This window comes from Calonectris borealis, chromosome 24 (assembly GCF_964195595.1).
Source record: "Calonectris borealis chromosome 24, bCalBor7.hap1.2, whole genome shotgun sequence".
Classification (NCBI taxonomy): domain Eukaryota; kingdom Metazoa; phylum Chordata; class Aves; order Procellariiformes; family Procellariidae; genus Calonectris; species Calonectris borealis.
The window spans coordinates 1,247,463-1,267,858 of record NC_134335.1 but is presented as its reverse complement, the minus strand read 5'-3'; the positions used below and the strand labels follow the sequence as shown (position 1 = coordinate 1,267,858).

General features: G+C 53.3%; 1 protein-coding gene across 4 annotated transcripts in view; it reads right to left on the bottom strand.

Annotated features, from left to right (window-relative positions):
• Window positions 1-1,743: 1,743 nt before the first annotated feature.
• CEP164 (centrosomal protein 164) overlaps window positions 1,744-20,396 on the bottom strand; it is a 45,235-nt gene continuing 26,582 nt past the window's right edge. For 2 of the 4 annotated variants that reach the window (XM_075172837.1, XM_075172838.1), the window contains 19 exons: window positions 19,364-19,582; window positions 17,959-18,090; window positions 17,022-17,238; window positions 16,333-16,410; window positions 15,943-16,074; window positions 15,520-15,642; window positions 14,808-14,951; window positions 14,520-14,603; window positions 13,591-13,659; window positions 13,058-13,236; window positions 12,389-12,515; window positions 11,898-11,965; window positions 11,502-11,709; window positions 10,298-10,405; window positions 9,024-9,138; window positions 7,386-7,733; window positions 6,856-6,922; window positions 6,183-6,305; window positions 1,860-5,252 (listed from right to left, as the gene is read on the bottom strand). In XM_075172837.1, the coding sequence (XP_075028938.1) occupies window positions 5,153-5,252; window positions 6,183-6,305; window positions 6,856-6,922; window positions 7,386-7,733; window positions 9,024-9,138; window positions 10,298-10,405; window positions 11,502-11,709; window positions 11,898-11,965; window positions 12,389-12,515; window positions 13,058-13,236; window positions 13,591-13,659; window positions 14,520-14,603; window positions 14,808-14,951; window positions 15,520-15,642; window positions 15,943-16,074; window positions 16,333-16,410; window positions 17,022-17,238; window positions 17,959-18,090; window positions 19,364-19,582 (2,641 nt within the window). In that variant the 3' untranslated portion in view covers window positions 1,860-5,152. Of the gene's footprint in view, window positions 1,820-1,858; window positions 5,253-6,182; window positions 6,306-6,855; window positions 6,923-7,385; window positions 7,734-9,023; window positions 9,139-10,297; window positions 10,406-11,501; window positions 11,710-11,897; window positions 11,966-12,388; window positions 12,516-13,057; window positions 13,237-13,590; window positions 13,660-14,519; window positions 14,604-14,807; window positions 14,952-15,519; window positions 15,643-15,942; window positions 16,075-16,332; window positions 16,411-17,021; window positions 17,239-17,958; window positions 18,091-19,363; window positions 19,583-20,396 lie in introns of those variants that run through there. The other 2 variants (XM_075172835.1, XM_075172836.1) reach the window with 2 other exon arrangements.

Sequence of the window (20,396 nt, the reverse complement as noted above, 5' to 3'; positions counted from 1 at the left end):
CTCTCCCTGCCCCGAGGCGTTTCTGGGGACAGGGAACTGCAGAGGGCGGGAGCTGCTCTAGAGCCCGCAGGAGAGGCAGGACGCGGGGCTCGGAGCTCGGCTGCAGGCTCGCACCCCGACGCTGGGACAGTCACTTCCCCTGCATCCCACGCCACGCTGCTGCACGGTGCTGTGGGACCCTCAGGCACGGCCCTGGGGAAGGAGCTACCAAAGCCGGAGGCACGGTCAGCGGGGCCAGGGCCGACTGCCTGTCCTCAAAGAGTCAGCCAGGCTGGTGGCGCAGCCCGTGGCCAGCCTAGCAAACGCTGCCACGTTTTTTCCTCTCGCCAGCGGAGAGCAGCCCAAGCAGGGGAGGGTTTTCCTCCCTCCCCAACCCAAAGAGCTCCGAGACTCAAGGTGCACCTTTGCAGCACTCACGCGCCAGACTGGGCAGCCCAAGTACCTCCACTCGCTCCCTGCGTGCCCGAGCACAACAGGGAACTGCCCTCCGCAAAGCTGCTGATGAACCTGCTGCCGATGCTACGGTGACAAAACTCAAACGTGCTCCCAAGCCACCACCACGGGCAACTTGCTGAGGGCGAGCGGAGCCGCTGGGCTGCACGCCGCTGCGGGGGCTCGTGGCACAGCCCCAGCTGGGCTGGAGCAGGAGCCTGGGGCAGCTCCAGCCCACAAGAACAGCCAAGCCCACGTTCCCCGCTGCTCACCACCTCCTCTAATAAAATAACCCGCACGCTTCTAGAAATGAAGTGGACGACATTAAATCCTACCTGCTGCCAGGCCAGCCCGGACTCACCTGTCCAAATGCTCTCACCACAAAAAACAGTGCTGTCATCAGGGTCGCCAGCATGGCTGGGGTCTCCGAGGGGCTCCCTCCGTTCCGGGAAGTCAAAGCTCTGGGAGCGACGCACAGTGGTCTCCAGATAGCCAGGGACTGGAACGCCCCTTCTCCGGCAGGCAGACTCCAAGCCCCTTAATGAGCTTACGGCTCGCGTTCATCTTGGCAGAGTAATCGTGCGCTGCCCTTTTGCTCTTCTAATCGCCGAGTTTCTCCAGCATATATAGTACTGGCATTCCAGGAAAAGCAAATCCTCTTCTCTACGTACACACGCAGGCCAGTGCGCCCAGACAGGCGTGCACACGCTCCACACCTCAGACCCATGAGCCAGGGCAGACCTCCTCTGCTCAGACTGCTTCTCAGCAGGATTACCGCGAAGCCTCCCACGCCCAGAAGGCACCTTCAGTTCAGATGGGACTTCAGATTTCTCAGAGCCCCCCTGGGCTCTTCGCACAGTGGCTGCCTCAGGAGTGGGGCAGGGGACCTGTCCCCAAAAGTGCCTACCTGGACAACGTGTGTGGCCACCAGAGACCTCCCCCAGTAGTTCTTACCGGAGCTCTCCAGCAGGCAAAGACAGACAAGTGCAGATCAGGCGCAGCAAGAACTGGGGTGATTCAAGGTTTGGGAATGGTTTGTGTTGTGTTTTTAAGGATGTGCCTCTAACTATCAGCCTCCATTTCTGCATGACCAGCTGATCCACATTTTGTTCTTCCTGTGCCTCACCAGTCCTCTGGCTCCAACAGCTTTCCTCCCCGCAGCGTTCAGCAGCAATCGCGCGCCTTCCTTTCGAGCCCTCCCTCCACAGGCAGAGCACAACTGTGCGCAGCAGGATCCCAGCCCCTGCACGTGTCCGTGTGCCTCGCGCATCCTCCGAGCACATTTGGCTTTGTCTTATGTCGTACCAGCAGCTCCAATCACGTTACGATCACCCAGCGTCCCCACATCCCCATCCATCTGGACCTAGGATTTCCAGCGAGCGATGCACTGTGCAGAAGAATCAGAGCCGGAAAAATCAGGGCAGGCGTTGAGCCTCCCTTCTCCCCACCATTGCTGTCACCGGCCGTGTTACATCTGCAGTCTCCCAGCGCTGGAGAGTCCCCAGCCAGGACACACGCGGCAAATGCCCCATCGGACAGAGGCAGCCTTCGCCGCGGTGGCTGGAGACGCAGGACAAGCTGAGCCTTTCACGAGACTACCCTAAAGGGAAAGATCCCAAAGGAGCGAACGTGCACCGCCCGGAAGGGCTGCTACGGGTGTCCCAGGGCTGCCGGGAGGAGGCGGGAAGGGGAAAGGAACAAGACCATGGGAACGTCACCAATGCTGCCCGATTTCTGGTGAGAGCGTTGCTCGGCGACCCCGCCGGCAGGACTCCAGCAAGCACACCGCTGCAGCAGCAGCGCCTAAAACACCACTTGGGGGAAAATTCACGGCTGCTCCGAAATAAATGGAGAAATCAGTAGCAACAGCCAATCTGCAGAGCTAGCCAATTTTAACACATCCCAAGTTGCCGGAGAGCAGCTCTGGAGCGAAGCCCTGTTCCCTGCCGGCGCCACACAGTTCTCCCCATTTCCCAGGGAGAACTCCCCACCTGCTCGGCAGAGACCCGAGCATCTTTGCCCACCCCGCAGGCAGCCCCTCCCGGGCGCCCAGCCGAGCCGGCCTTGGGCTGTTCCTGCACACAGCCCGTCCCCCAACCTTGACATAAAGCTCCAGAGCGAGACGACCGTTGTAACGAGACTGGACGACAGTTTTATGAAAAGGGCAGGATACGAGCCCATGAAAAGCTGCCCTGCTGGCTGAACGCCCCATGAAGAATTGCTTTTGTAGTTTTGTGTTTTAGCTTTCGATCTGCCCCTGCATTTGCTACCCTGGCCCGATACTTAACAGAATAATGGTCGTAAAGCCACAATGAGCTGAAGCGGTCTTGGAAATTGCCAGAAATGACCTTGACCAGACAAAACATGAAAAAGCCCGGAGACAAGCGAGGGGAAGATGTGAAAGGTAAGTACAAGCTGGATATCTAGGGCTACACCAGAACATCTCAACAAGAAAAAAGAGCTACAAACATCACCCTCATACAAAACAGGCTCATGTTGCTTTAATTTGCGTACCAAACCAGATACAGCTGCTATCACAAGTTTTAACAGGAAAAAGGAACACGTTGCGAACCAAGTTATTGCGAAGAAAACAGGCATTTCTCCGCACTACTAATACACGCTTCTCCGAACGCACAGACTGGGCTCAGCGACGCGGCTTTGGGCACAGCATCCGCCGGGCTGACAGCTTCCCCGTGCTGCAGAAAGCCAGAACCACAGGGTCCCTTCTAAAATATCTGACTGGAAGGACTGCCACGACTCCCACCAGTAGCCAGGAAACTAAAAGCGAAATCCCTGCAGACAGGGATTGGTGCAATCCGGCAGCAGATGGGAAACCTGCACTTTGATCCATCCCTTCCTACAGAGGGACTCCTCTGCCATTCCCTGTGGGCATCTGAGCTCTCCCCATGCGGCCAGAGCCGGTACGAGCTAGCTAGGATTTCCTCAGCAAGGACACCAGTGAGATGTTCTCTACCGGGAGGGCCTGCAGAAGGACTACCCTGCGCTTCGTTAGCAAACAGAGGGTGGAGAACATGGACCTGCCCAGAGGATCAAGCTGTCCTAGGACTGGCCGAGTAATTAAAAAAAATCCTAAGGAAATCAGCAAAAAATACACACAGACATTCTTGAGAGTTTTAAAATGATGTTCATCAAAAATATGTTTCTATTTGCATGTAAACATTCCCCTGCCACGCTCACAGTGTGAGCTGTTTCGGTGTTGTGCCAGTACACAACACCCGGGAAGCAAAGCAGGAGGGGGTTCTGCTTCACTCCGCCGCACATCATTAGCCACGCCGAGGAACAGAAACAGCACGAAAGGGTGCGGAGCAGCAGCTTTACCACCCTCCCTGCATCAGCCGTCTCTAGAGAGAACGGCTTTGAAGACGATTTCTCACAGATGGGATCCCTTGAAATGCAGACTTCTTCAGCAGACAAAACGGCAAGCGGCTCAGCATTTTTTAAAGCATAAAATATTTAACGTCAGCTTGGACGAAATACTGACAGAGACAACCAAATACCACATTTCCCACTCAGCGGTACGAAAACCTCGCCCGACTTCTCCCCGACGGTTAGAGCAGCACCATCTGCCCCCTCCCAGCTCCGTGCACCCCAGCGGGGCGGTGACGTGTTCTGGATACAGCCTCTCCGGAGGAACACCACTGCAGCCACCCGGCGAGCAAAGCAGCGAGCCGCCATCTCGCAGCTGAGGCCCGAGCGCCGTGCACCCCAACGCCTCAGCCAGCTTTCCAGCCATGCAGAGCCCGCTTCTCGGTCTCGTGAGACCTGCTCTCCCAGGAGCCCAGCGGAGCTGCTGCAGGAGCAGCCAGGCCAGGCTCCAGGCTGGGCACCGGGGGCTCGGGTCTGCCTCCCCAGCCCTGCTGTGTGGAAGGAGACCCCAGCTGCTGAGCCGAGCTCCGGATCCCTCTCCCCAGGGCACGGAAGGGCGCAGGTGGGGCTCCGTCTCAACGTTCACACTGGGCTGCGTTCCTTAACAGCGCCTGCACCAGCAGACGCCGCCCCGCGCTCTCTTGCCAGCCCTGCTCCGCGTTGCCGTCGGCACATTGGTAACGCAGGAGAAGAGCTCCCATAGCACAGCTATGCTGCGCAGCTCGGGCTGGCGGGGCAGAAAGAGGAAGCAGGGAGCGCTTTGCCAGACCTGCCATGAAAAGCCACTCCTGGTTTAGTTCCTATTGCTTCCACCCCAAAAGGGAGGAACGTTTCCCGAGAGCCAGAGTCTGCCATTCCCCAGACCCTGCAGCCCTCTCGCTGTTCGCTCTCCCCTGCTCCCTCGCGTGCCAGAGGCCAGATGACTCGGCCCACCTGGGAATCTGCTGGGCACCAGCGTGGGCTCATTTCCTGACCCTTTTCCTCCAGCAGAGCCTCAGCTGGATTCACATCCTCCCCCTTGACCAGTTACTCAAAGTCCTCCATGATTCACAGGTCTGGCTCACGATCGCTAGAATACTAATGAGGAACTGTTGATTTATTGAAGCCCTGATATTTCACCACTGGATTAAAGAGTCTATAAAGTATATTTGGACACATTACAGGATTAGAAGAATCCACCTGGGAAGCTCCCTTCCTCCTTCCTCCGCTCGCTTGTAAAGAGACTTTATTTCAAGGGCACAGCACAAAGACACAACGGAGACGGCTGGGCATCTCCGAAACCAACGTATCGTTAGGCCCCAGCCACCGTCTCTCCAGAGCCAAGTCCCACCTTTTAGTAATGGTACACTTTAATTTGCCTGTTTTCATCCAGTCCTAGCTGAAGGAGGCTGGGGCTGCTGGCGGGGGGCTTCTGCGCACCGGGGAAGAGAGATCTGGCAGCTGGGTGAAGGAAAAGCCTGGCTCACAGGAGGGATTAGCACGCATGAGCACAGCCAGCAGACAGGACAGGTACTGAGGGGCAGGAGCCAGCCTTGCACACACGTGCTGTACTTAGCCTGCCGCAGCCAAGTCAAACGGAATTAAAGGGGGATTAGGGAATTCAAAGGAGCACCGTGCTCAGGACAGCGTGTGCTACCGGAGGCCTGAGGGATTTGCTGCTACTATCAATGTACACCGCGGAGGAGACACCGACAGCCCCAGCACCACGCTGTTACAACACAAACCTGGAAACATCCCCGCTAACAGCGCGGAGAGGTCTCCCTCATTTGATCTAACCGCATGCTACGACACGCCTCCAAACCGAGCTGGAGGGAGAGCTCTGCCGGGGAGCCCCAGCCCTCCCTGCCCGGCCACGCGGCCGCCCCACGTGCCAGGTCCACGCGTCTCCAGGCACCCTTGCCTCACAGAGACGCTGCTGCCTCACCCGGGCTGCTCAGCAGGGACCGCCCGTGGCAAAGCCACCCATGTGCCTGGGGCTGGGTCAATGGCCTCCCAGACCAGGCCCCTGCTGCCTCCTCCGTTCTGCACTCTTTGGTTAATTTTTTTTAATTCTCACATCACCAGCTCCAACTGCCGCGTGCCACAGCAGAGCAGCGGCACTAAAGAGCATCACAGCACAACTGGGAGAAGGGAAGAGACTTTCTCGGTCAAGTACAGGCTCAAAGGAGAGCAAACAGGTCACTCATGCTCTAACTGCTAAACATCGTATTCCTTTGCAGAACCGGAGACTAAAATAGAGGCTAAGGCTTCGACATTGCTGTTCAATGCTTTAGGGCTCCTGATTCACTCACCTCCTGCTGTCTCCTCCTACCTGCTGCAGGAAGCTGGAGTGCAATTAAAGAGCAGACCCAGGCAAAGGATACGCTTTTGAATCCCTCTTGAAGTCTTCTAGCCACTTCTTGTTCGTCTCAATCATTCCTTGAATGCTCATCTTGCCTGACTCACTGCTCGGGAACTGGGAGTGCTGGAACAGCCGTATTTGCTCACTGTCGCATAAGAGAAAGAGACAGCGCAAGTGGGAAAGAGAGGTCTAGGCAGAAACAACCCCAGAAACGTCAAAGAAAATGATGGGCTGCTACAGGAAGAGCCACGGTTAACAAAAAGCCACCTCCTCTTGGCTCAAAGTCCTCTGCCCAACCACATCGTAGGGAAAAGCTGCAGCAGCCCCCCACTATCAGGCTGCTGTCCTCCTTTTCGTCTGTACAGCATCGGAAAGGTTTGGGTGGCAGCCTCCACTCCATCCAGCCACACAGCATCGCCCGTCACGGCCGAGCCAGCGTGGCCCAGTGCCGGCACCCTTGGACCCCGGTCCTGGAATGAGGGTTATCAGCACAGCTATGACGGCAGCTTCACTGTAGAAGCTACAAGGCAGTGCCACGCACGGGGCAGTGAATAACTACTAGTGTCTAACTTGTCTACTTAATACGTAGCTTATGATTTTGTTATCGACTCGTTATGTGAAATGTGACCTATAAATCATTCCAGAGAAATAAAAGCAGCACAATGAAACTCCAACTCAAGGAAACAGACTCTTACTCTGCAGGTACGTATCCCAGCTTGTTGTCCAGAGGCTTGGAACTTCCACTGAGCGACGGGAACCCACCTGGAAAACAGACATTAAGTACAGGCCCCCAAAAATCTACTGTCTTTACATCTGGGTGCATTTGCTTTCTCGTACTATGGAAGCACTGGCCTTACAAGCTGAGCTACCTGCCGAGGACGTAGTGGTGTTAAGGAAACCGAGATGGTGAACTCGATCCGCAATTCACAGGAGGCTTCCAGTGAAGCGGGGCTGTCTCCTCTTTTGCTCCCTTCTTTAGCAACAACTGCTTTCTTGGCTGTGTATTAAAGGCTGAACTGCTCCAGAAGCAGGATGACAAGGATCAGCCATGCGCTGCACTTCCTGGAATGAGGTTCTCATTCCTTCTCTCGTTAGCACCCTTCCTATCAGCAGCACCAGAGGATCTGGCCTTACCGGCATGGGAAGGGTGAGCCGCTTAGAACCTGCAGGGCTGTGAAATCAAAAGCCCTCGGCAAGGAAGCAGGTGGATTAATAGGAGACTTACCCGGGAAATACTTGTGCCACGTCTCTGCCAGGATGCTGTCCGCTGACTGTCCAGCTGTGGAGGAGCGACTAGAGCTCAGCCCAGCGCTCCAGGCCCACTGGTCTGCCAGAGACACCCCGGCGGGGGGCACCACGGAGCCACCTGCCTGAAGTCCTGCCAAGGAGGCATACGTAGAAAGAGGGACGCCGTCGCAGGGCGTCGAGGTGAAGAGAGGAGACTGGCGATTGTTCAGAGAGCCCAAGATGCCGAGGGCCCCGTTCAGTTCACTAGTGATGCGCTGCAGAGAGTCCGTCAAGCACTGGATCTTGTCCAGCTGGGGGGCAGGCCGTAGGTCGGTTCTCAAATCAACTGGCGGAAGAGGGGGGAAAAAAGGGATCACTGGGAAGGCAAGGGAGACACAGCCTCCCCGACAGAGACTCGCTTTCCACTGCGTGTTGCACTCCGAGCTGCGTTTGATCGGTGTGTGCTAAGCGGGATACAGAGGCAAAAAGCTGGCTTTGCAGCCAACAGAGGAGATACAGACTGACAACGAGGACTCGTGCCTTGGAGGCTGCTTGGGCACAAAGGGGAGGAGAAACAAGATAGCAAGGACAAGATCCTCCAGTGCTGCAAGAACGGGGCCTGCAGGACAAGCCTGGATAGGCATTAGTGCGTGTTTCACCTCCCTGCTCCATCCCTCTGAGTTCTACCGTACCCTGTACCGCGCAGCCATTAACATAATGGCGATTCCCTTGCAAATGGCCAGACCTTTCAACAGCTGCACCCCCGTGCTGAACCCCCAGTACTGCACCTCGCCGCTCAGATGAGACCCTGGCACAGGCGAGCACGCTTTACTTCAATAGTCTCACCGCAGACAAACTGAGCAGGAGGCAGAACGGATTGGTTACGCTTCACACGCTCATAAAAAGCAAAGCTCTCGAGGCCACCAGCCAGGCTGGGGGTAGGACCAAAAGGACTGTGCTGATACAAGGGCTCTCACCTCATGGTGAGAGAAAACCCTTAAGTTTCACATGTGCCTGCAGGTATTTTGCTGATCAGGGTCAGAGAGACGATCCCCGACTGGACAGATTGTCAGTCTGTTGCCATAGGGAAGTTTTCCAAATTTTCCTTAAGCCTCAGCCTTGCCAGCCTTTCTGCAAGCAACACAACCCTCCTGCCTTCCTGGCTCTTTATGGGGAGCCCTTCTTCCCACCTGCACAACTCCAGCTACAGGCAACTGAAGGCAAACAGAAAAGCACAAGCAGCAGACAGAGGGAATTGCAGCAGCCTCTCCTGCCAGAGATGTGAGGAAGAGGAAGCCTGGACACCTGCAGAAGAGCAACACAGCTCTGCGACAGCAGAGGGAAGAGCTGAAGCCAGATTTTACAATCCCCTCTAAAAACAAAGGCAGAGATTGAAAAGGCAAGTTCACCCACAGATTCCATCCCTCTCATCTGCCACTGCAGGCAGGAAATAAGTTTTTCAAATAAAACGTTGTATCCAGAACAGTCCCGGTCACAGATAGCAGACCTGCCTTAGACGCTCATCAGCACAAGTGAGAACAACAGAAGGTACATCAGGGAGGCAAGGGGGAAAGCCAGAACTAGGTCTAAAGCATTATACACTGGGCACAGCATATCAAGCCAGCCAGGCACTTACATTTAGGCTGATGCAGATTTACGCTGGACGTGCTGTTTGTGTCCTCAGAGTTGCTGAGATCAAAAGTCACCATCTTCTTGCATGCAGCACTCTTTAGCGTATCTTCATCTGAAAGCTGGTCAAAAGAAGGAAAACAACGCAACTAAAACCCGCTGTTCTGTCCCTGAAACATAAAAGCCACTTGAATACTGCCCACAGCCAGTCTACACAGGCTGGACTGCACAGACAGGCATAGGCCAAGTGAAGGCAGACTCATCTTCAGTCCCTGACGGTAAAATCTGAAAATCAAGAGACTGCTGGGTCTCTGGAAGAAGCACGTGCGTGCACTAGAGGCCAAATCTAACAGCCATGTGAATGGGCCCTTCTAGGCAGGAGTCGAAGTGTTTTGTGCTTTCAATAAGCCTCAAATCTCTTGCATGAGCTGGGTTCTCTCTTTGCACCAAGGACAACTGCTTGACCATCAAAGGTCTCGTGCTCTTGCATCTGCTGCTACCCTGCCTAAGGCCACGTGCTCCCAGGCAGAGCTGAACAGATTCCAAGGCTTGCCCTGGTCAGGAAAGCAGACTCGATCCTAGCTCACACGAGGCGACCTGCCCTTGTTTTCTCTAGGCTCAAATCACGCGGTTTTTTCAGGCTGCTTTCTGTATCCACTCTGCAGCCACACGCTTAACAGCGAGTCCAGATGTCATCAGTGGGGGGAAGGCACAGTATTTCCCGTCTTGGCCAAGATATAGACAGTTAATAAGACATCCAGCCATTCTGATGTGAAGTTTTACTTTATATTGTAGGATGCTTCAGCATATCGGTGTTAACAGCGATTCGCTTCTGACCCAACAAACAAGGTTCTCACGAGCCAGCGCGCTCAGCAGGTTTTCTCCACCCAAGCCCATCCGGGCCGCCAGCAGCCCTGCCTGGCAAGCTGCCGCTGTAGAAGAAAGTCTCCACCCCAAACCCCAGCCCACATTTGTCCTGTTGGCTGCAGACCTAATGAGCCACGGGGGTCATAGTTCAATTCAGTTTGTCATTCTCTCCAACTTCGTGACTAGCCGCCTCGCTCCCACCGTTCTCAGACAGACACACCACTCTGCTCTCAGAGAACGTGTTTCTAAAACCCAGCTCCGCGGGCAACTGCCAGTCCTGGGCCACCAGCTAAACAGCCCTCACAGGGAGCAAAAGCCCTGCAGAGACTCCAGCCTAGGGGAGGAGGCCCAGAGCTCTGGGCAGGGCGGGAGTGCAGCTGAGCAGGCACAAGCAACGGTGGTGCTGGTGGTTACCTCCTCCAGCAGCGAGGACTCCAGCTGGCTTAGTTTCTCTTCTTTCTTCTTCAGCAGCACCTGTCCTTTCCGCATAGCCGACTTCATCTTGTCCAACTGCTTTGCTTCCTGCCGTGGATCAACAGCCAAGCCAAGGAGGAAAATTAAACAAGAACGACAGGAAATAATCTGCGTTAGTGGTCACGGTGACTTTCATTATCTCACTTCTACTCAGCACAGGAAATCATGCTGCTGGAGTTAAACTGCTCCCAAGTCGTCGAGGGCACGGGAAGGGGAGTGTACAGAGGGCAGAGCACGTGCCTCAAAGCCAGTTCACCCGGAGGAAAAGGAGGTTTCACTTCCAAACCCTGCATCCAACAGGGTCAACAGCAGCTTTGGGTCTGCAAACGTAAGTGCTCTCTATCATCAGTGGAGGAAATTACGATCTTCCCTGCCTTTGGTTGGCATATCAGCAGAGCTGGCAAGGACCTGAGAACACTTTTCCAAGCAAGGGTGAAATCACTGTGGAGCTACAACCACAAATTTGCACCTGCTGATGGGATGGATACCTGTCACTTCCTTTGCTATGAGAAAAAAGTGTGTTACGGGATTTGCACGACACGGGAATCCCTCTTTCTCTACCAAATGCCTTCTCCATTTTTAAGGTCCCAAGAGCTCCAACTAACGATCAAGGTCCTGGAACCCAGCAGGCTACTGAGCACTGGCTGCACTGCCGTGACTGCTTCGTAGAGCCTTCCCAGGCCAAAGCACACACAGCGAAACAGAACTGAAACTATTCTACCGTGCGATGCTCCGTTAGCTGTGGGCTATGCATGCGTGCACACGCAGGCGCTCTCGGCCGCTCGTCTGAGGCGCAGTAACATCGCTGTGATCCAAAGCCTCAGTTAGATTCTCATTAAGCCCGTTCCTCAGACACTGCATTTGCACTGTATTCCTGAACAGCTCTCTTCGCCTTCCTGAAGGAACCTACAGCCTGAGAGGGGAAGGACTCTAACCCTGGTGTTACGATGCGGAAGGCACAAGCAGGGACGAACGCTGCATATCTAACATAAAAAACATGCAAGATCTGATTTCCAGGGGGACTGAACACCCACAGCTGCCTGTCACCGCACCTGCAGAGCCAGGAATCGGTCCCAGGGCTGTGGATTCATTTGTGCATCCACGGTGCCTGACGTCTGAACACAGGCAGCGCTCGGTGGCTCACCTCTTCCAGGTTCTTGCGCACGCCCTCCAGCAGCTGGGAGCTGTCAGGATCCTGCACCACCTCCTGTGCTTTCTGCATATCTTGGCGCCACTGCTGCTTTGCAGCTTTCAGTGCCGTGTGCCTCTTCCTCATGGAGCGGGTCTGGCGCACCAGGAACTCCTTGGCATTCCTGATGGAGATCCCTTCTGCAGAGATGTAGCTCCGGACACTACAGAAAAGAGACAGGCATGCTGGCTGTGCCGGCTTTGTGCTGGCTGTGCCATCCTGCAAGCCTCACGCAGCACCCTCCCCAAAAACCGACTGTCAGTGCAATGCGCGTAAACCCAAGCAAAAACATCGGCTTGTAAAACCAAAGCAAAAACGTTTTCCAGAAGTGGCTGGCATACAGATACTCACTGATCAAATTGAAAGTCGCTGTCCTCGTGGCTTTGAGAGGGTGGGGAAGCAGGCTCTCTGGATGCGTGCTGAGGAGTTGAAACATTTCAAAAACTAAGAAATATGTATGGGAAACAGAACCCTAGGATCCCATAAGAATCCAATTCGGAGCAAAAATTCGGAATGACATCACCATGGTGTTGCCCAGATCCAAGGCCAGTGCCAGGGATGTTCTTTTATGTGACTTTTAAAAAGTAACAAAGACGTTTCCATCCCTGACTCAAGCCCTGCTTTTGACTCCAAAGGCACTCAAGTACCCCACACTCCTTTCCCCAATAATAATAGACAGAAATCAACAAATACTACTAAACATATTGATGTTCCCCGGCGAAGAAAAGCGCATCACTGCGTCTCAAACGAGTTCATACAGAAGGAACAAAAGCTGGGATTTTCAGGGGAGTTACAGCCTCAGATCTCACAAGGCAAACACCTTTACAGCCTGCTTTACTCACAGCTTGAACAGTTTCTCCCAGGTCTTCAACATGGAGCTCAGCTTTCCTTCTTGGAGATTCCACGCTTTCTTCTGCCTCCAGTTCTTTCAGAGTCTCCTGTTTGCTCCTGACAGCTGCCTCCAGCTCACTGCCCCAAGAAAAGGCAACAGTGGCAGCACTTGATTACACACCAGTAATCTAGCTGCAATGGTGTCCAAAGTGACCTCCAGTTTCCAGGAGGGAAAGGGCCACAGAGACGCAAGACAACACCAGTATTGGGTCTGTGGTGTGATGTCAAACGTAACCCCTGGCTGGGCAGGGAACCGTTGCTTCACACCCTTACCCAGAAGCTCAGCTACCTTAGGAACACCGTTTCTTTGCATTTCGATGCCCCTCTCAAAGCATCTTATTAAACTCACAAGACAGATGCGGAGAAGACAAACGAATTACCCTGACAAGCAGAGGGAAAGGGACAAATTTACACAGGGAGTTATTAATAGGTCTGGAAACAGGCCCCAGGACCTCCATGCCCTCGACATGCAGTAAAACCGCCATCAGGATTCTGAAGGAATATGGCCCAACACACAAGAAGCTCAGAGGTAAGGGAGAGGTCCAGGTTAGGTTCGAAAGGTTTCTGTTAGGGGCACAGGCTAGATTTTTTGCGTGAGAGGAAACTTCTCATACACACACCTGATGCGTTTCTGCAGCCTCTGGCTGCGGGTCTGCAACAAGTCCACCTGGGCCTCCAGCTCAGCTTTCTGGTCCTGGAGCTCTTCAAGAGACCTACGCAGTTGCCGGGTGGACTCGAGGAGGCTGGCATGCTCCTTCCTATTCTCCTCCAGGCGGAGCTGAGAAGCTAAAGCAGCTTCCTAGAAGAAAACCAAAAAATCCCTCACAGTAATTTCCCCAAAACCAAAATGAAAGGCACACAACGTGCAAGAGACTTGCTACTTGCACAACTCACAGGAGGTCCCAGAGCTACAAATGCACACACCACATGCCAATCCTGGAAGAACAGAACTGCCTTCTTTTTGGGAAACAGCTCAGAGCTAAAGAGCTCAAACTCCCAGCAGGATGGCACACCAGGCTGCGGCAGAGAGGGATTTTCAGACTCACAATTTAGAAGCAACAGTTTGCTTTTTTAAAGCCACGGTTCTAGTGTGCTCCCCTCACCCCCAAAAGAAAAGCAGCACAGCACCTCTCCAGAGCTACAGCATACATACATCTCTTTCTAGCTCAGTCTGTCTGTCTTCATCCAGCAGCTGCTGCCTTTTCTTTCTCAGAGACTCCTCCTATACACAGATGAGAAAGTAGGTGAGTGTCAGAGCGAGAAGACTGCTGACGCTGAGCAGCACTTGAAGTACAGAAGCCAGGCCTGAGTCCCAAGACCATTTCAAAACACCTGAGGATTGTCGTCAGCTTTGCTTTATTCCTCCCCCCGCCCCAAGATCCCCTGCCTTTATTTGACTTCAAGTGAGAAGTTGGGAATATCTGTGGGAAGAACACCCCTTCCTGCTCAGCTGTGAGAGTATTCAAGGCACGTGGCCACTTCTGCAGGATCTTGCTTTTGTGAAGCCTCTGGTTGCCTCCAGCATTTCTCTACCTTTTTACTTCCTCACTCCAGTGCTGCTTGGAAAGGAAGGGCTGACAGAAGCAAGGTTATCTACAGCCCCCGGCACAGGCCAGGACTTAGAGATCTGGCAGGCAAGAGCATCAGCCAGTGATTTTTGCCAGCGCCACAGGCGCATTTGGAGCGCTTCCCTCTCCCACTCTGCTGCCCAAGATCCAGAAACACTCATTCCCTTTTCACGGCAGCAGGGAGAGGAGGAGGTAGATCAGGAAAGGATTGACTAAAACCCGAAGTTATGCTGAGCAGGACGTGCTGCCTTGGAAGTCTTCTATGATCCCTCTGTCACTTAAAAGCCACTTACTGTCTGCCAAAGCACTGAGCAAACCCAGAGCATCGACCTTCATTGCGAACGTCAGCCACGAGGCTGCACCACTAGGAACGCTTAGCCCTGCCCTGGCCCGTGACGGAAGCTTCACCTGTAACTTGGATGGCAGCAGGAGTCCTGGCTGAGCACTTCTGAAAAGTCCCCCACGAGGAAGCAGCCAGAGGAGCAGCTCTGCGAGCCCAAGAGGGCTGACTCACCTGGCTAAGGAGCTGCGCTGATCTGGCTTTGACGTTCTTCGTGCGCATTTCAAGCTCGTTTTCTGAATCCTGGAGTCTTCTCTCCTGCACAGAGATGCTGAGTTAAAGAGAGAATGGCACAAGTTCCTCACTCGCCAGGCAGAGCTCTGGGAAACAAGGAACAACGAAGACTGGGAAAACGTGACCGGCCACTTGTGTCGCCCTGGGCTGTAGAGGGTGGGAGGCACACTGAGGCCATACCCAAGCAGCCAGGTCACAGCAAACTGCTAGGCCAAGTGTCCTCCTCACCTTCTCCCTGTGCCTGTGCTGCAACGCAGTAAGCCGCTCATCCAGCTCTGCCTGCAGAGCTTTCACCTCCGCCTCACGAAGCTGTCGGAGGCGCGCCATCTCAACTCGCAGGCCTTCAAACAGCTCTGCTCTTTGCTTTCTCTCCTGTTCGTGGCAAAACACAAACAAGAAAAGTGGCTGAGTGAAGCACAGGCTTCTCCAGCCAGCCAACATGAACGCACAGGACACGCACCCTCCAGAAAGCCAGCCCATCACACAGCAGCTCCCGAGCAAATACCAAATTCAGCAAACAAAACCTCTTGCTTACAGGGACAACGTTGTTAAGGGAATGGCTCAAGAAAGAAGAAATAACCCATGAAACTAAGGTTTTGTCAAACACTGCTGACTGTATAGTCAAAAAGCAAGAGAGGCAGAAGGCTTTCCAGAACGGGCACCTGCAAAAATGTGAAGAGTCTTCTCTCGCACAGAAGTCCACAAACGCATGTGGACGTTGCCTACACAGAGAATATTTTGACAGCTTATCCTTATAACGCCAGCCTAAATTCATTTTACATCATGGCAACAATGCCCAGCTCTCAGGAAAGAAGATTTCCAATTCTAGGAGTGGCTGAGACAGGCAGGTCTGGCAAGCAGCAGTGCCAGCCCAGGTGCAGCCCAACGGAGCAAGCCGCTACAGCCACCTCCCAAATTCACTGCTCTCCCCCAGCAGTACCTCCTCCTCATACTGATCCTGCATCCGTGCTAGGACCTCCTGGTGCTCCTCTTTCATCCTCTCCATTTTCCTCTCGTGGTCTTTTTCCACTTCCCGGCGTTTCTCTCTCATAAGCTCGCTGAGCTGCAGGGAAAACGCGGCGAGATATTTCCCCGAACCACAGCATTGCACTACGGCGGCCCCCCAAGAGATCGACCTCTCACATGAGCAGAAGGACTGAAGTTCAGAGTACCCCCTGGGTGGGGATCAGGCGGTGGCCTGGGTAGCACAAAGCGAGCGCCCTGGCGAGGTGAGATGCTGCAGGGGTGTCCTTTCCCCCGAGACGCCACTGTCACCCTGGGCAAGGACATGGCCTCTCAGACCTCACTACGCATCCAAGGAGAGAGGGTGACGAACCTTCAGTAAGCCAAGACGAATACTTGCCTCGTGTTCGTATTCGGTTACTTGATAGGCTTTTTGCTGCACTTTCTGCTCTGCTCTCTGCAAGTTGTCAAGCAGGCGAGCCTCCTCGCTCCTCTGTGCCTCTGCTATCTGAGTTTGCAGGCTGGAAATGACCTGCCATGAAAGCCACCCACAGAGACTTGTCACCCTTCTGACAAGATCCATTTAGTGCCCTCCTACAGAGAGCAAGCACCATGGCAAAGACCAGCGTGTGCAGTCTCACCACCCCCTACTTGGAGCATGTCCAAATGCTGAGAACAGACCAGAAGCATATTTAGGAAGTGGAAAAAAATTAATGCCACCCTCCCTAGCCACCTGTGGTGGCAGTGCGGGGAAAAACCCAATTTACGTTCTAAAGACACCATCCTTTACCTTACGATGCTTCTCTTCTGCAGCAGATTTCAGCTGCTGGAGTTCAGTTGCAAACTGTTTCTCTAGCTCTTCTACTGCCTACAGGAACATGAGCAAGACAGTCTGCTGGAAAACCTCTGTTTGTGAGGACATGCCGCGCAAGATGTATTTGCGATTAACATCTACCCATAAGCATCAAAAAAGCACAACGGTAAACCCTTTCAAACTGGATTACACACAAGGTGCCTTTACTCTCTACGTGCTTTCCCTCCCAAGTGGGAGGGTGCTTTTCCCTCCCTCCTCAAGGGATCTCAGTCATGCCGTGCTGGAAGGACTACAGACTGCCTCCGTTCAAGAACTCCCCAAGCTCTCTGGAGGACTAAAGCAGCAGCCAAAGAGGTATTCTGAGCTGATAAAATGGCTTGGTTTAGCTTGGCAGAGACACACAGTGATCCTTCTTTTCTTCAGATGCAATGTGGCCATTTAAATAATTGTTATTTAATCACCATTGTAATAAAAATTGGAGGACTACTCCTCCCCACCTCAATCATGCCTCTAACAGCATGCCAACATCTTTCCTTTACGTTTTACGGCAGTCATTATTAAAGTCCATGCGGGTGTTATTTAATCTCGACACTTAGGCATGGCAACGCAGGCCAGGTCAGCATGAACAGCATGGGTCCGACCCTAGCTGGCAATAAACATCTCACCTGCTTCTTTTCCCTCTCTAATCTCTCCTTGAGCTCACTCAGGAATCGTTCCTTCTCTTGTTCCAGCCCGATCACCTCCTTCTGCTGAGCTTCCTCCATTTCCAGCTTCATTTTCTCCAAAACAAGCTGCTGCTTCCTCTCCAGGCTCTCCTTCTCCGTTACCTGCAGGGATTCCCACTCTTCTCTTAGTTTCTGCAGCGCGACCTCTTGCTCTGCTCTGGTAGGTTTGCAACAAGAACACAGAGACGGAAGCAAGTCAGAATTTGGTACTTTACCCCTGGGCTCCATTTAGGAACCGGAGCTGACAGAAGACACTGCTATGCGATAGGACACGCAAGCCAGAAGAAACCAAGAACCACAGCACACAGATTCACAAGCGTATCGACGAAGGCCTGGGAAATAAACAGCAAAGCAGTCAGGTAGAGACATATCTGTCAACTAAATAAAAAAAAATAGCAAAATGTAAGTTTTCCAGTGCCTGCCTCGCCTGCCTCCTCCCGTTGTTTTAACAGGCCTTCATAGCCATTAGACGGAGACTTCCACTCAAACCAAGCTACTCTGCGGAGTGCGGCTGTCCTTGTGGATGCCATTTCTTTCATTTGCATGCCCCAGAGCTGTGCCTGGTCCAACCTTACAGCAACACCTCTCTCGGGACACTCAGGTACTACCTGTCTGGTTAGCAAAATTGGATCAGCGCCGGGGCGGCAGAGCCGCTACCGTTCAGGTCCATCGGTTTGACCTTCTCTCGCCACACGGCTGCCCAGCACGCACAGCATCGGAGTCAGGGCCTCGTGCTTACTCCCAAGGCAGGGTACCGGCTATGGGAGGCTCAGGCGGCCGGTACCTCCACTTGGAGTGGTTGCTGGTGGCATGCAAGATGCTTCCCTCCCAAACCAGCAGAGTTTATGACCCCAGGGATGGCAGCAAAACTTTTCACCTTATCTTCTCCTTCTCTGCCTCGGTCTCCGAGGTGATTTTGGCTCGCAGCTTTGAGAGTCTCTCAGTTTCTTCCTTTCTGACACGCAACTCTTCCTCCTCAGAAACCTTCGCCAAATCTTCTTTTAGAGTCCTGAGAGATGAGCAACCAGGAAAAAAAAAAGAAAAGAGGTTCAGGAGGCTTAAATACCTTCAAACCACCTCCCCAAGGCCTATAGATCAGCTGCTGCTCCCACCAGCTGCGCTTGCTCGAGTGACGCGTTTCCAGGGCTCCAGACCATTAATTCTCCTCCATACCTTCAGAACTTGGCTGCTGGCACGGGAGACACAGCCCCCAAGCATCAAACTTCTGCGGTGCATTTTTAAAATGCACTATATCATCATAGGTGGTGGCACTAGGGGTTTTTTTCCCAGGTAAATGAAATCAACTCCTATTAAATGAAAGCAGGCTCCCAGCCAAGCTACCTGGATGGATGAGTACATCTGTAAGCTTCGTATTTTCATATGACACCCTTTTTACTCCTGCTTCATTAATGCATAGACATTTTTCCCTTCAGGTGCGATTTCTGCGTCCTCCTTCGCACCCAAGACAACATTCCCATGACATTTCATGTCAAGATACTGTTTCTGGCTGGCTCAGTGTGCTATGAACGTAAGTATCAAGGCCAGCTGAAATAAAATACGAGCCTTGAGAGAAAAATCCCCCCCCGGGAGAGGACGCAGCTCCCAGTGCTGTTCCGCTCCCTGGATTGCTATTAGATCCTCACGCACTGGCTGGGTTTCACCCAGACATCCATGCTCTATTCCTTAAAGTCTTGTTTGGAAGTCCCTCTGTAAAACATACAGTACCAGAGTTTCAGATAGTTCCTCTGGGGTAACCTCATCTCCTCTAATGCTCCAATTTCCATTCCTGTTTCTACCATTTAGCCCAGGATTTGAACGTCTGCCAGGCGGTAAAGCTCCATGCACTGAACTGGAAACTTTTCCCAGGTTAACCATAAGAGACAGGTTCAGAGCTCTGAAAGCTGCCTGTGTATCGAATCGGAGCTCGTCTTGCAGGACATGGGAAGATGCTCTCTTGTCTGTATTGGAGAGCGCTTTCCCGAGGCAGACTCTGCTCTCCACCCATCCGCTTTAAGCATTTACGGCACTGACAGCAGGCCACTATTCGTTTCAAGATGTGCAGATCCTCACACACACGATCGGCTGTGCTAGGCAGAGAGTCCTGCACTCTTCCTCCCCGAAAGCCCTGTTCTTGCCTCCTTTGCCCACAACTCCGCAAAGTAGCACCACTTTCAAGGTGGTGGCCTATAACAGCACAAGCTTGCGGCCACCGGCAATGAAATCGCAGCTAGGAGAGGCTCCTAGGAGAAATAGTGGGGAGATGGAGTAAAAGGGGAAAGTACCTGAGGGATTTTTCTTTTTGCTGATGAAGCTTCTGAGCTTCCTCTTCCTCCTGCTGCCTCATCTCCTCCTGGAATTGCTGAATTTTCTCCTTCTTTGCTTGCAATAAATGCACTTTCTCTTGCTCGAGCTCCAGCTCCAGCTCCTTGGCTATTCCCTCCAGGGATTCTTCACTAGGCTGGTTCAAGGACTGCTCGTCTTCGATTTCCTTCTCAGGTTGCCTACCAAAAAGAGAAAGCTCCTTTGGCAAAAGCGTGACAGAAAACGGAGTAACATGAAAGGAACAGCAACATCCCCCCAAACAGCATCAATTCCAAACCCAAAATCTCAGAGCCACCTACTCTAGGCGCTTCACTGTCGCCAAAGGGAAAGGACGGGCAGAATCCCCACTGGACCGCAGCCGCTTGCAGGCTGCTGTGGAGCCCTTGCTGTTTAGCTCACGGGAGGTGAGGAACAGCAGTGGCGGTGGGTGGAGGGCGCAGAGGCAGAAGACAAGCTTGCTTGTTGTCTCGTCAGGGTAAGAGCTTGGGCATGCCCCCAGGCACCGCTGGTGGGCCCTCTCGTTGCCTCCCAGAGAAACTCTGACTGATAGATTATTGAACCCAGCCCCAGCAGCACTCAGGTCCTGGATAACTCTCAGTTTGGCCCACAAGCGCTCACCTTGCGAGGGCAACACGGTCTCACTTCGTGAAGGACCTAGTAGCTAGGAAACCCTGGCGAGGGCTGCCGGGCACAAAAGCAGATGCAATCGGTACCTGTTTTCAGCCCAGGGATTGGCAGTGCGCTTCTGACGGACCAGGTATTTTTCTGCAATTGCAATCTAAAGTGTGCTGGGAGGTTGCCAGCTCTAGGCAACAGAGAGCCCTAAGCGCTCCAAAAATTCAAACCCAATCTGTTTCTAATTAAGTTTTTTCAGACAGAGAGCAGCAAAATTATAAGGTCTGAGAGAGGCTGAAGGGGAAGGAGGGGAAAATGAAGATTAGTCTAGGAAAAAAATTTTTATTCTTTGCTAGTGGAAGCTGGAGCAGCAAGGTC